Source organism: Gallinula chloropus (genome assembly GCF_964237585.1).
Source record: "Gallinula chloropus genome assembly, chromosome: 15".
NCBI lineage: Eukaryota > Metazoa > Chordata > Aves > Gruiformes > Rallidae > Gallinula > Gallinula chloropus.
Window position 1 is genome coordinate 13,069,014 of NC_140100.1, and position 13,792 is coordinate 13,082,805.

The window sequence follows — 13,792 nt, forward strand, 5'->3', positions numbered from 1 at the left end:
CTGTCAGTGATAGCTAAATAAATGACAGAAATGATTAAACACATCAAAACATTTATACCTCTTTGTGGTGGCCCATGCTCGTTTCTCTGACATGGTGGGAGGCATTATGTGCATAGTTGGGTTGAAATGAAGTGACTCCCACATTTTAATATGGGGGTTTAAAAATGTAGCACAGCACCTGCCTCGTTTGGTGGTGGCGTGACACAATTCCTACTGCCAGGGAGCTGCCGGGAGTTGGGATGGGGGTGGTACTATTCTCTATGTGAGCACTTGAAAAAAGTCAGAAGGACCATCTTTCCCAGTCAGTCGACAGTGCCAAGCCTGGAGTTCCTAAGAGCTGTCAGAATATGTAAAACAGGTTTAATCTTGGGGAGGTCTGGTGTTATCAGCCAAGTAACCAACCTCCTGCAAATCTAGGGAGCTGCTTTGGCAGGGGGGTTGGACCCGATGATCTCTTGAGGTCCCTTCCAACCCCTATGATTCTGTGTGATTCAAACCCAAAGAGTTTTATGCCTGTTAGGGATGAATGAGATTCCACCACATGAAGTAGAGGAAGGGGAAGCAGCTTGTAAAAGTAGTGGAAATTGGCTTTTCTGAAAAGAATGATTATTTTTTTTTCTAAAACCAAAATAGAGAAGCCACAAAAGTTCCTGCACTAGAAGTGCCTTCCTGTTACAGTAAAGGTTGACACATCATAGCCTGGTTTTTGTGCATCAGCATAATGTCTTGTGTGAATGCAGCTTTCCAAAAAAAAAAAAAGGGGGGGGGGAATCCATTAAATCCAACATTTTAGCAAAAGAGTGAATTTTAATAAAGCTGAGTAATTCATTGTTAAGGGGGTGAAGGTGGGGAAGGAAATACAAGGATTATGGGGTGGTGAATTCTAATTGGGACGTAAATCATGTTTGTGTTATCTATGGAGACTGGCCTCTGTTTGTTAATTGGCATGCTGAGATCATTTTGAAATGGTTGATATAACACCGTGGTCCATTGAACAGGAAGCTCTGCTGTTTTCACAGTTTGATAATCAATGCATCGCTGCACACAATTCCTTTCCAATGGGTGTTTGTTTGTCCTGTTTGCTTAATTGAACAGCTGCAATTACTGTTACATACAACTGAATGTTAATTCATGGAAGAAGAGAATTTTGCTTCTTTGTTATAATTTTATGTATAAATTCAAAACCCTTTGTAACGTTGTGTTAATTGAGTGCACAAATTCATAGATTTAATCAACCAGACCTGAGAAATCATATTTTGTACAAAAAAGAATTGATTATTAGCTGAGTATTTCTCTTTAAATTCAGCATCACTTTATTAGTACATGTACACCTACTGCTATTTGGAAACTTGAGGAAGAATGCAGTATTGTAAAAAACCTTACATTGCTTAACACAGTTCATTGCTTTCTCCTGATCTCTGGAACAAACTTTAACAAGTACAAGTTTGCTGAGATAAATTATGCTTAACAACGCACTGAAATATTCCCTACATCTTTATCTGCTTACCTTGAATGTACAGCATGATAGTACCCTTTCAGCTGTTGCTAAATTTTGCAAAATGCTGTTTATGGTGCTGTAGCAATGGAATTAGAGCGTGAGTTTGTGTTTCAGGGTGGTTATGCTGCCTACCGGTATGCCCAGCCTGCCACTGCCACTGCAGCTGCCTACAGTGACAGGTAAGACTTCACTTCTCATCAATATTTGACCAGTGGAAGTTGAAGATTAATCTATAAATTTGCCTTGTTGAAGTCTCATAACTGTCTTGTTGCTCTGCAGATAATTGTGATCTCTAAAGCAGGCTGTTTTATTATAATCCATGAATAGCCATAAATTGAGAGATTTTAGGCCTTAATTGAGAATCAGGCGTGAGATGTACACATTCCCAAGCTGTAGATCATCCAGATAAATTCTGTGACCCTTGTACAATGTAGATAAATATATGCACAGCTTCATGATGGTCTGCTGCTAAAGATCATTATTCCTCTTAGGAGTATTATTTCAGTTGATTTAGAACCTGAACCTACTGAGTGCCCTCAATTCACATTGACAGTGTTTTAGTCAGTGAAAATTGAGAATGAACTGTATCTAAACTAAAACTATCAAAGACAAAACAGCATGTCCAGGCATTTGATTTTTTTAAAACAGTAAGAAAAAAATTAATAAAAATCAGTTCTTTTCTATTCTTCAATAAAAAAGAGTTCTTTTTTTTTTTCCCTCAAAATGTAAACCAGATTTGGTGGTAATAATACCATGAATGAAAGATATTATTACAATCTGCATAAGAGAAACATGCAAAGACTAAACTTAGATAAACTAAAAGCCATGTTCACATAAATTAACTCATCTTCTTGCAAGATGAAAATTGGGAGCCCTTTGAAGTCAATGTCTAAATTGCTATTGACTTCAGTAGGAGTAGGATTTTGTCAAATAGCGTAAAATTAAGTCTTTGCAGTGTGTGGACATGATTTTTTAATGAAAATAAAGAATATCCAATGTTTTCTTCATAAACTGTACCTTTTAGAAATCTATGTTATCTTTTGCACTTTTCAAGTTCTTGAAGAGTGTACAGCCATAAAGTGAGGATGTATATTGTGAAAGGCAGGTACACACATATATTTTGCTTCACAGTAGCAGTGAAAAGCGAGGTCACACTTCTCTATTCCTGATAAAAGGAAATTTTCCCTTGGAATCATGGAGATAATTTCTTCAGTCTTGAATATGTATTGAAAAATTCCTTAGATGCTAAATTAGACAATGTCTTACATGTTTGTTTCTTAAATAAATCAACAGATTGAGAAAATTCAGTGAACTGTTTATTAAATTGAAGTGCTGTTCATGGATTCTGTATTTTTAGAACAAAGTACCATGGTATGAATGTTACAATGCTATGCATGCATATTTGCCTTTCAAATGCTTATTCTGGGTAATGAGGATATAGTTTTTAAAGTTATGTGAATAATATAATTTGCATGTGTGGCTGAGGCATGCTGTGTCAGACAGGTAAGCAAGTTACTTTCTATTAATTTTGGATCAGTAATATCAAATAGATACAATGTACTGTTTCTGCTTAGGGTAACCTACAAAGGTGAAGTGCTACTCAGTAGTTTCATTTCATTTCCACAAAGGTGTGTTAGCACATTGCAGTTCTAGTATTTTTCTGTGAGCTTATAATAGAAGATAATTCCTGCTTCTAAAAATTTACTAAACTGGAAGGACAAAATTATAAATAACCTGTGGTTAGTCATTTTTTGCCAGATATCGCTCAGATTCCCTGGGTCATTTTATAGGGTGTTTATTCCTATGACTAAATGAAGTTCTGATTTCTAAATGCTTTAATTCTGAATTAATGTACCTTCTCATAAAAAGAATCAAATGCTGTAATATAAAGCATCAGTTGGTCATGTGTTCTGCCATGGGTAGAGAGTCAACATCACTAAGAGTTATACTGACAAAAAAAGTAAAGGACTTGTCAAAGACAACAGTGCTCTTAACTGCTGTAGAGGAAGATGGCATCAGTAGTAATGCAGTTGTTACAACCCTTAATTATTTTTTTTTTTAAATGTCTAATTTTCAGACACACCTTATGTATAATTAGAATTGTAATAACCTGTCTTTGCTTGCATAATTTTAAATATCTTAAATGAATTTTGTATCTTCTGGATTTTTTTTCTTTTAATTTAGCTTCTCTTTTTAAATGTGGTTAACCCTCATCTTCAATCTGCTTCCCCCAAATGAATATGGTTTCTTGTCTTAATTACCAATATTTCTTTATGGGAGAATCCTAAAACTAGCATAGAAAACAAAAATAACAATCTGCTCAAACATGTCATTGCATATGGGAAACTATGTGCAAACATGGATACCTCTTATTGCTTCCAGCTACACTTTGCTTAAATTGATTAACTTTTCATTCATTTTTTAATTAATTTAATTCAGCAACTGTTGTGAATTATTAATATTTACAGTTCTGAAACAGTTCAGTACAACTGCTCGTATCCTTTCTTCTCAATGTAATAATCATCTGCTGTCCTCTGACAATATTGAAGATTTCATATCTCCATATACACTTGATTTAGTTTTGAGCACCCATTTAATTTAATTACACATTAAATATATTTATACTTATATGTTTATGTGCAAACAATGCCCAGAAAAATGAAGTGAGGACCAGTGAGTATGTACTATTGAAGCAGTGACATATCATGGAAAGAGTGCTTCATGTTCATTTAAAATAGAACAGCTTTATGGTTTTGGTCATAGCTTACACACATGATGGATGGTAATGTTCCATATTTGACATTCTTCCTAAGTCAGGAGCTGGAAAGAGGAAATCTTTAGATTGGAGACATGTTTTGGTAAATTAAAAATAAAGGTTAACAGAAAGATTTGGAACTCCAGAATCAATACCCCAAGTCAATGGATAATGATTACCGTAAGAGAGCTCTATTGCAAAGATATGCAATGGTATCCTTGTTTGTCACAGCTGGAAATAGTGCTGGAAATGGGCAAAGAACAAGTATACAGAGGAGAGTCAAGTGGCAAGGAAATCTCGTTAAATAAATCACCGCAAAACCCTAAGTATCAGTTAGGACGAATCATGTACTCCTAAAAGTAATTAATTTTACAATGAAGGTAGAGCTTACAGATTTATCCAGTCATTTCTTAGGTCTGTAAACCAAAACCAACAAAACAAACAAGCAAACAGGTACATTTTATTTTTATTTATGAAGCAATATAATCACTGAATACAACTGTAAAAAGTTTAGAATTGGATTTTTATACTGTGATCTATCATCATGCTAAATTGCACTTAAAGATTTGAAGCTCTTTGCAAAAATGGATCCAAAAAGTCATGTTTAACTTTGCAATATTTAAAATATTTCTGATATGTTTTTCAATTCTTACAACTGGAAACAGAGAGCCTACTGGTGTATATATGTTCTTCATCATTCTGGAGTTTTGCCTGCCAAACTCCAGAAGTGTTTTGAAAAAATAATTGTAAGGATGTGTAAAAGACACTAAATCAGAGGGCAATAAAATGTTTGTACAGCTTTTATTCACCTTTCATGCAATATTTTTTTTTTAAAAAATATAAATGAAAAGAATAATTGTTAGATTTCTGTCCATATCTAAAGTTAGAGAAACTAGGAAAACCATCAAGTTTTATATTTATGAGGTAGAAAAAGTCAAAGCATGGCAGTGGGGCGTATTGTCATTTTGTCATTGCATGTTCACTTGATGTTGCTAGTATGTCTGTAATGCTGTATTGGATTTGACAGATCCATCACATAGCTCAGTGAATGGCTTGCTTGAATTAAGCCTATGGGCAGACTTATTCACATTGATTGGCTATTGGTTTTGTGTTTTATGATTTGGTTATTGCATCTTTGATCGGAGTAAGACAAATGTTCCTCTCTTGCATATTACTTTTGTCAGCAATATTTATGAAAGTGTATATCATAGTATGATGAAACAAGAGCCCAGTAATATTAAAGCTGCCTTGTCTGAAAGGCACTCATTTCACGTGTACTGCTTGCTAACCCTCTTATACTTAATGATAATTATGTGTGTTTATATATGTACGATTGTGTATTCACATATATACACACACATTCCCCATCCATCACCCACCGACACACACACACACACATGCACACACCCCTGCGCGCGCACACAGAGAGGTACAGAGGCATTTTGCTCTCAATGTAACTCCCTTTTTCTACTACTGTTAAATTGAAATCTTACAACAAACAAGGGGAAGATTCCCACTGTCTTCTCTGCTGTCTGGATTAGATCCCTCATCACTGGAAGCTGACCACTTTTTCTTTTCACTCCTCTTTTTTAAAAGCAAAGAAGGCATATTCAAAAACATTTTTCACATAACACTTTGTAGTATAAAATATATCTTTTTTTTTTTTTTAGTCTATCCATTTGTGTTACATGTTCTGTGCTCATACATAGGATTTTGTATGAAATTTGAGACAGGAGATTTTGTCATATGGAAGTTGTGTATCTTCCAGATCTGAAATTTTTCTCCCAGTTATATCTTGATATTCTAATAGTTCACATTTTCAAAGTGCCTATATTTTCCAGTTCTCTTTGAGCAAGTCATAGGGAGTAATACTTGATATATTTTTGGTCAGATTATCATAAATAGAATAGGTATTGATTTAATTTAATTGGAAACACATTGATGAATGAAAAATTAGAATTAAGATTAAAAATACATACAATATGAAATAAGAGCTGCTCCAAATTGAGCAGATTTTTTTGTATATTGCAAACTTTTAATATCTTCTATTTTATGAGTAAACAACAAAAACCACTATAGTTTTATTCAAATTACTTTCTCTTGAGGATGTTACTAGTGATATATACTAAAAATTAGGGGTTGGAGAGCATATAAAATATAATAGGATGTTCAGTCAGAATCTAATTTTCCATTAAATAATTTTATAGAAGGATAAATATTTTAAAGTGTAGCACTTCATTCCTTTCATGATCACTAAGATTTAGGAAAGAGTCTTTCCATACGCAGTTTTAATTTCAGAAGAAATCGAGTTTGAAGAGGAAAAATAATAGAATATAGCAATAACTTTACTCTTCTACTCCCAGCTGGACCCTTCAAACATTTTTTAATTTTGCTATACAAGTTGGATCTTAAAAAATTGCAAAGTTTGGGGGACAAAATGATACAGAAGCGAGAATTGTAAAGCCCATATCCTGAGCTCCTGAAATTTTAAGAATGAGAAGGATCAGTTAGCATCTTGAAAAGGTACAAGGGTTGTGTTTAGCTTTTGTAATGGTAATAAGTAATTTAATACTTCTTCAAACATTGACGTTTGATGTGGTGATGTTTGCTTGGTCTAGGGTTTTTTTTCTTCCGGTTATCCTGTATAGTAGCTACAACTTGTTTATTCCCTAATACTTCACATCAGACTAAAATAATCCTTGTTGCTATTACACAGAGGTAATGAAGTCAGGTATCTACCTATTAGGCTTGTATGTCTTATGTCTGTATCTGATCTGTGGTAAACTATAGGGTCACTGGCATAATTTTAATATTTCATAATCCATATTCATCACTCAGATCACAGTTTTGGGAATGGCTGGAGTATATGACTCGTGTTATAGCTATAACGGTACCTGTTAGGGAAGGAATTGGGAAGTAAAAGTGGATGAATATGAATAAAGAGAATGTAGCAGGGGGAAAAATAATAATCAAAAAGTTTAAAATACTATGAACAGAGTTTTGTGTAAAGTGATTTGAAAGGAATTTCCTGAAATAAAAAATGTATTGCATAGGGTGCTTTCTAATGATTGATTCTAAAATATTGTAGATATACTGCTTTTGGGGGAGACGCAGGGAGTCATGTTAATGTAGGAAGCATGGCAAACTAGCATTTCAGAAAAAGATAATCTCCTATCAAGTCTAGAAAGCTACTTTATATACTTGGTTGTTTTAAAACTTTCCTCTAATATTTGGTAAACTCAGCATGTTTTCTGATACTTGGAAGGTTGTGCGTAATCTCAGTATTCGTGTACTATCCATGTAGCTATTGAACTACTTCACTAGTTCAAATCCAAGGTAAATACTGTAGTGAAAAAGCTTAGATTCCTGGCCCAGAGTGATGGTAAACAACAAATATGAAACTTCCATCTGGTCAGAGCTTGTACTCTTCATACTCTGCCTACTTCTCCTTCCTGTAATTTCCATTCTCCTTCACTGTAGTATCAAGGGATATTTTAACAACCTCCATAGATGAGGGCAGCCTTGGATATTACTGTAAAATCTGCTTTGACATCCATGCTGGAAATCATGAAGAAAAAACTGAGAGAGAAGGTAGACAAACACCAGAGCCCAGGTTTCCATAACTGGCTCCTAAAGTGCTGCAAGGTTAAGGATGCTGAGTACTTTTGCTGCTAGTTTCTTCTTGAACATAGTGGAAATTATTAAATGCTTCTAATTCTTTTTAAAAAATCAGTGCTCCTAGTCTGTCCTTTCCATACAACCTTTCTTTTTCCTGCATCTAGCTGGCATCAGGTTATATCACATGAATTTTAACTTGGGAGTTTCTTACTGTAAAATAAAAATTCATAGTAAATAACCATAATTATAAACATATTCCTTTGATGCATTTTCATGCATGTTTTTCCTCAGAAAAGAAGTGGGAAAAAAAAGGATTGCTTCACATTTTAAAACCAGGAATTATCTCTTTAATATGTCTCTTCACTCTTAGGAGGGTATTGAAAGAAAGTGTGACTTGAGCATTTTTTACGTGTTGAATTCAGCAGACTGGATAAATATGGAGTTGGGGACTTAGTAAAACATTGATTCCTAATCCAACAGACCAAAACTGTTACAGTCTATTGGGTCAGTGCTTGTGACATGATAGACCATAGCAATTCCTTTGGACATGTCAGTCTCTAATTATACCCTTCTTAGTTTGCAGATCATTGACTTGATAGACCGCAAAGAGGCAGATTAGAACATGCTAGAAGTATTGTCAACCTGAGAGCTTCCACTGTGAGCACTTTAAAAACAAGAAGGAATTAAGACCATTGTGAAGCTGTCAGAGAAAAGATGAAGGAATGAAATTATATTAATAAAATAAAACGGAATGAGTTGGATATAGTCTGTATGGATTTGCAGTGTCTTTTAGGCAAGCTGAGGCAGTGTTAGAACAAACAAAATAATCGTGTAGATTAAATTACTCAAGAAAGAGGCAATTTACACTTTTGTATGTTTTTTACTGTAACAATTCCCACATCAATGGAGTCTAAAGCATTTTATTAAGCATTTAAATAGTTTTGGGGGTGTTTTTTCACCTTTGGGCTTGTTAAGTTTCTACTATTAGTAACACATCCCTGGCATACTGCACAGAATGATCAGGAGTAGAAAGCTTACCCATATATCTTAAAGAACACTTTTTTTTTGGTGAAAACTGCCCTAGGATGTTTCAGATACATGCAAAAAAAAAGTAAAATTTTTGTTTACACCAAACATGTGCCAGCTTCTGAAGTCCATTTTGTTTTTCTGAATGAATTCTTAAATAATCTTAGCAAGGTCTTCATATATATGATATTTTAGTTATAATATGAAAATATTATGTTGTGAAGTAATTTGTGAAGTCCTTCAAACATTAAAATAACCTAAAATGAAAAAACTGTTGTTGATAAAGAAGTTTTATAACCTCTGTATATTAGCAGACTTTGTTGTGGGTAAAATGCTGGTTACTGTTAAAACATAATAATCATTATGAAATCAGAAACAAATATAAAGTATGCTTTAATGACACATTGTTTTAAAGATTACATGATATACATAAGGAATAAATCCCCCCAGCAAAATAGATATATATTTTGTTATGATTTTACTGGATAAAATACTGATTCTTTACACAAAGCTGACTTCAAAATGCTGTAGTTTGCCCTAAAACAAAATATGTCCAAAACATACTAATTAAATAAATTTCAAATATAATTGCTAAAAGTTCAAAAATAGGCTTAATTTCACATTCCTGTGTCATACTGACATCAGCTTATGTTGTTGGCATGTTTCTGAATAAAGTCACAGGATTTCTTCTGTGAGGATTTAGTTTAGGTGCATAGACCGTGTTAATCACAGGAAAAGGCAAATAATCTTAGTATAGTTATAGTTTTATAAGTTTTAAAGTGTAGCCCCAATTTGCTAGAAATGTTCTTTATGCAGCCTGTGAGGGGCAGTGGGAGCAGAGAGGAGGGTTATTCATACACAAGACATTGCCATGGATAAATTATCTCTATGCTGTGAGCAGTATGGACATCTTGTCATGTCCCTAACATGCTTTACAGTATTAGTATTAGGCTTTGCTAAAAGGCCTCTCTCTCTCATAACATTTGAATGAGTGAGTTAGTTCAATAGATGAACTAATGATACTAATAGATGAACTAAGAGCTAAGAAAGATGCCTCTGCCTGCTGGGGAAAAACTGGCATAAGAATACAAATTAGCAGAAACCATCTTTTGTTCACCATTTTTCTCTTTTGTTTTTGTTGTGTTTTTTTTTTCTCTGAGTAAATGGAATAAAATAGGCATATCACCACTCCCAGGAATGCACATTTCAACTAGTGTCCAGAAGAAGCAGAGATTTCTTCTTTTTCTCTTTCCCTTTCTTTATTCTTGAAGGTATGCTTTTCACAATTTCAAAAGTGCTTTTTGGTATTAAAATGAATTATTCCTATTCAAGAAGTGGTCTCACTGGTGGCAGGGTAAAATTTAATGAGAGGGCTTTCTTAACTTTTCTCTCTCCAGCTGTCTTTGGCAGTCTGAGTTATGTTAGAGACATCTTGTCTTTGGCTGAATGACACTGAAACATCCTATATTGAGCACAAAGATAACATAGATATAAAGCCAGAATAGATGCCTATCCCGGCATTCGAATTAAGGGCCTGGTTAAGCCACCTGGAAATGGATGTCTTGTGCCACCCCAGGGCATGTGAGGTCCCTGTATGGGTGGAGGTGAGACCAGATCTTCTGCAGCGGCAACTGAGTCCAGGCAGGTGGACAAGGTTCCTCTGCTTGGGCAATCAAGATGTGCTTTAGTGTTTTCTGAGAGGTAATATTTACAGAAGTAGCTCCATAATTTCTTTTGATGCAGTATTTTACTCCATACACTTCTAATTACTTCCTCAAAATTTCAGTAAAGAGCATTTAATGACATGGTCAAGCATGATGGAGGTGGGAGATGCATTACCTTTTGCAATGGAAGCAGAATACCTAGGTGCCAACAGAATAATTGCATCTTCCTCTTTGTCTTGTCAGCATTAATAGTATTTAGGTTGTGCAAGCAATTCTGCAGAAAAAAAAAGAACCTGGCATGGAAAATTTAGTCTAAAAGTAAAACACACTATTCTAACGCACATCAGGTTGAACAAGTTACTGTTAGCGTTGTTGAAGCTTGATACCACATGAATACTATCTGTTTATAGTTTTCTTCATTAAATATATCTTATAGGTATGGATGTAAAGTTGCTTAATTGTTCTTGCATTGTGATTTAAATGCTCTGAGTATGATAACACATTTTGATCTTACAGTAATGGGAATATAAAGCATGATAATAGCAAAATCAACCTTATTATAGCTATTATACTAATATCAAAAAGTTTAAATTCTTTGATAGCCTTGTTAGTTAGGGCTATGGAAGGAGGGAGTTGGGGAGGGCTTCATAAAATTGTTTTAGAGGGAAACTCTGAATCTTTCTCCATATTGAGTATTACAGAAACCATTCAAGCAGCCAGCTGTCACCTATGTTATAATTCATAGTGAAAAGGCCCTCTATGATAGGTCCTAACAAGAGCAATGAAGCCTTAAAGTTAGAGCATGAAGGAAAAGGAAAGTGTCTTTAATAATTCAGAAATGTAGGGATGTACCACATATAACACCTCTGGGAAGAATCATTCCTATACTAGATAGCACCAGAGATCCTTGGAGAATGCAATTTGGAGTAGGTCCAGCGAATTCAGTGCTTTCACTTAGGCTGTATCAGTATTACAGGCTGAGGTTCTGACCTATGAAATCTAAATGCTGACTCTATTTGTAAATCCCATGGTGGTCCTACCAGAAAAAGTTAATGGATTTGCATATAGTTTACATCTTCCCACTGTAACTTCAGTATTATGCTTGCCTTCATCTTAATTTCCTGTGTGCTGGGGCTCTGCACTGTTTTCAGCAGTTGCTGTATTTTTGGGGGACTACACCTGTGTGTTAAGCAAAGCTGTCTAGTTTTGTGAAGTTAGCAAGCAAATTCTAAGAACACTGATGTATGAAACATATTTCACTGTATGTCATTGGATTCTAATTTATTTTTTGTTTCAGATTTCCTAAAGTTAGTGTGATTATTTTTAGGGAAGTCCTGATTTCTTAAAATCCCACTTCTACTATGGCTTCTGCTTTATGGAATCTCTGTGTTGCCAAGAAGAGGGACTAAAAACTTTTGGGAGTGCTAGATGAAAGGATATGTGTGTTCTTAATCACATTCTGTGTGAAACGTAGAGTGTGTTGAAAAGTCCAACTGGCCCCCAGACTCCTAGGGAGAGGGCAGGACATGGACAACATTTAATAATTTGTCCCATATGTCCTGTTAGCCAAAGTTCTTACACCTGCATTGACCTACATGTATAAACTTCCCAGGCATAGCTGTGAAGGTGTTTGTACATCTGAAAAGTAGAAGGGCCAAGCATTGGGAGGGAAAATGGTAGGTTGATGCTTTTTGCTTTGTTAGGAGTATGCAGTAGAGAAGACAAAGGAAGGAGAGCAAGTGCTTTCCGAGGGTGAGGTGACTAGGTGGAAACTTTTAGGGGGAGCACTCTGAGTGACTATCAGTCCTGAATATAGGTTGGTATTGTGCTTTGTGATGGCTGGATCCCTGGAGTCATAGAAAAAGCACATATGAGGCTCATTATCTGACTTTTCCAATCATCCACTTCCAGGTTCTGACTTTTCCAACTTCAAGTAGCCAAATCGTGTACAGGTCAGACAAGATCAATGGTTAGGGCTGCACTGTGAACCCAATCTTGATTAAAAATTTCTACGCTTTCTGAGCTCCATTCTACTTTAAGTTGCCACTGACCTTTAAAATAAAGCCTTTTTAGTGTAGAAAATGTGATAGAAGTTGTTTATGTGTAACTGAATTATCAGCATTTCAGCATTTAAGAAAACTTTAACTGAGTTTTCTCAGCAAGGAGAAAACTTTCCACATGTGAGGGAGCCTAAAGTCCAGTACTGCATCAATGATGGTATAAACCAGAATTCCCCTCTCTGTTCTAGCATCTGTTTGACAGTCTACTAGCTGAGAGATCATTGGTGCTAGTGTTTATGAGGATGGGAAAAACTAAGGCAATTTTGGAAAAGTTTGAAGGAAAGTCATATATGTTCATTAAACAGAAATACTGTTAATAATCTAACTTACCTGCTGGAGCATGTAAAATACATGTACACTGAAAGCTAACCAACCTCACAGGAACATCAGCTTCTCAAACTTGAAACAAACTCTCAGAATATGTAGATTAAAAGAGAGTGAAGACTATCTAAACATGCTTACAAAAAATACTTACGTAGAAATAACAGCTAAAAACACTACATAGTAATTACAAATTGTTAGCATGGTTCTGCTAAATTTCACATATAAAGCCTTACCTGAGCTTGAATTCAGTGTCAATATGCGTGTATTGGGTCACTGTGCTTTAGAATGAAAGTACAGAAATTTTTTTCTCTACAACTTCAGCACAGTTGAGGTGAATTACCAGGAGCAAGACAGCTCTTCTAGAAAATGGATAGATGCAACACTTTGGTAAGGGAAAGTTCTGACAAGATGCATTTCTGAAAAATCTTAGGCCTCTTAATTAACTTGTGGTAGCAAACAAACATGCTGACGAAATTTGGCTATGGCATTAAAAATAAAATAAAATTAAACAAAATTGCACAGTCCAGAAGGCTTAATTTCTGTGAGTACATAAGGTTTACTGAAGTAATTGTAATTAGTAATATTTTTCACTAAATAGTGTATATAATGATAAACTTAGTCAAGCTTCACTTAGATTCCTGTTCTTCACTCAATTAAATATTTTGGCTTAATACTTTATTATCTAAGTCTTTCAATTCAGTGGCCTGCTATAAATACAGAATGGGAAACAGTCAAGTGATGAGCCTAAAAATATTTTGTAAGAGCCTCAAATCATTTACTATTACTTTGCTGTCCTCTCCCTCTGTTCCTGTCTGAATTTAGGAAAAAATGGGTTTTTTTCCCGACT

General features: G+C 34.9%; 1 protein-coding gene across 5 annotated transcripts in view; it reads left to right on the plus strand.

Moving 5' to 3' along the window:
• The window catches only part of RBFOX1 (RNA binding fox-1 homolog 1), a 256,272-nt gene that overhangs the window by 223,993 nt on the left and 18,487 nt on the right, over nt 1-13,792 (plus strand). For 4 of the 5 annotated variants that reach the window (XM_084271068.1, XM_084271070.1, XM_084271067.1 and 1 more), the window contains one exon: nt 1,613-1,677. In XM_084271068.1, coding sequence (XP_084127194.1) covers nt 1,613-1,677 — 65 coding nt within the window. Of the gene's footprint in view, nt 1-1,592; nt 1,678-13,792 lie in introns of all 5 variants that reach the window. The other variant, XM_084271071.1, reaches the window with a different exon arrangement.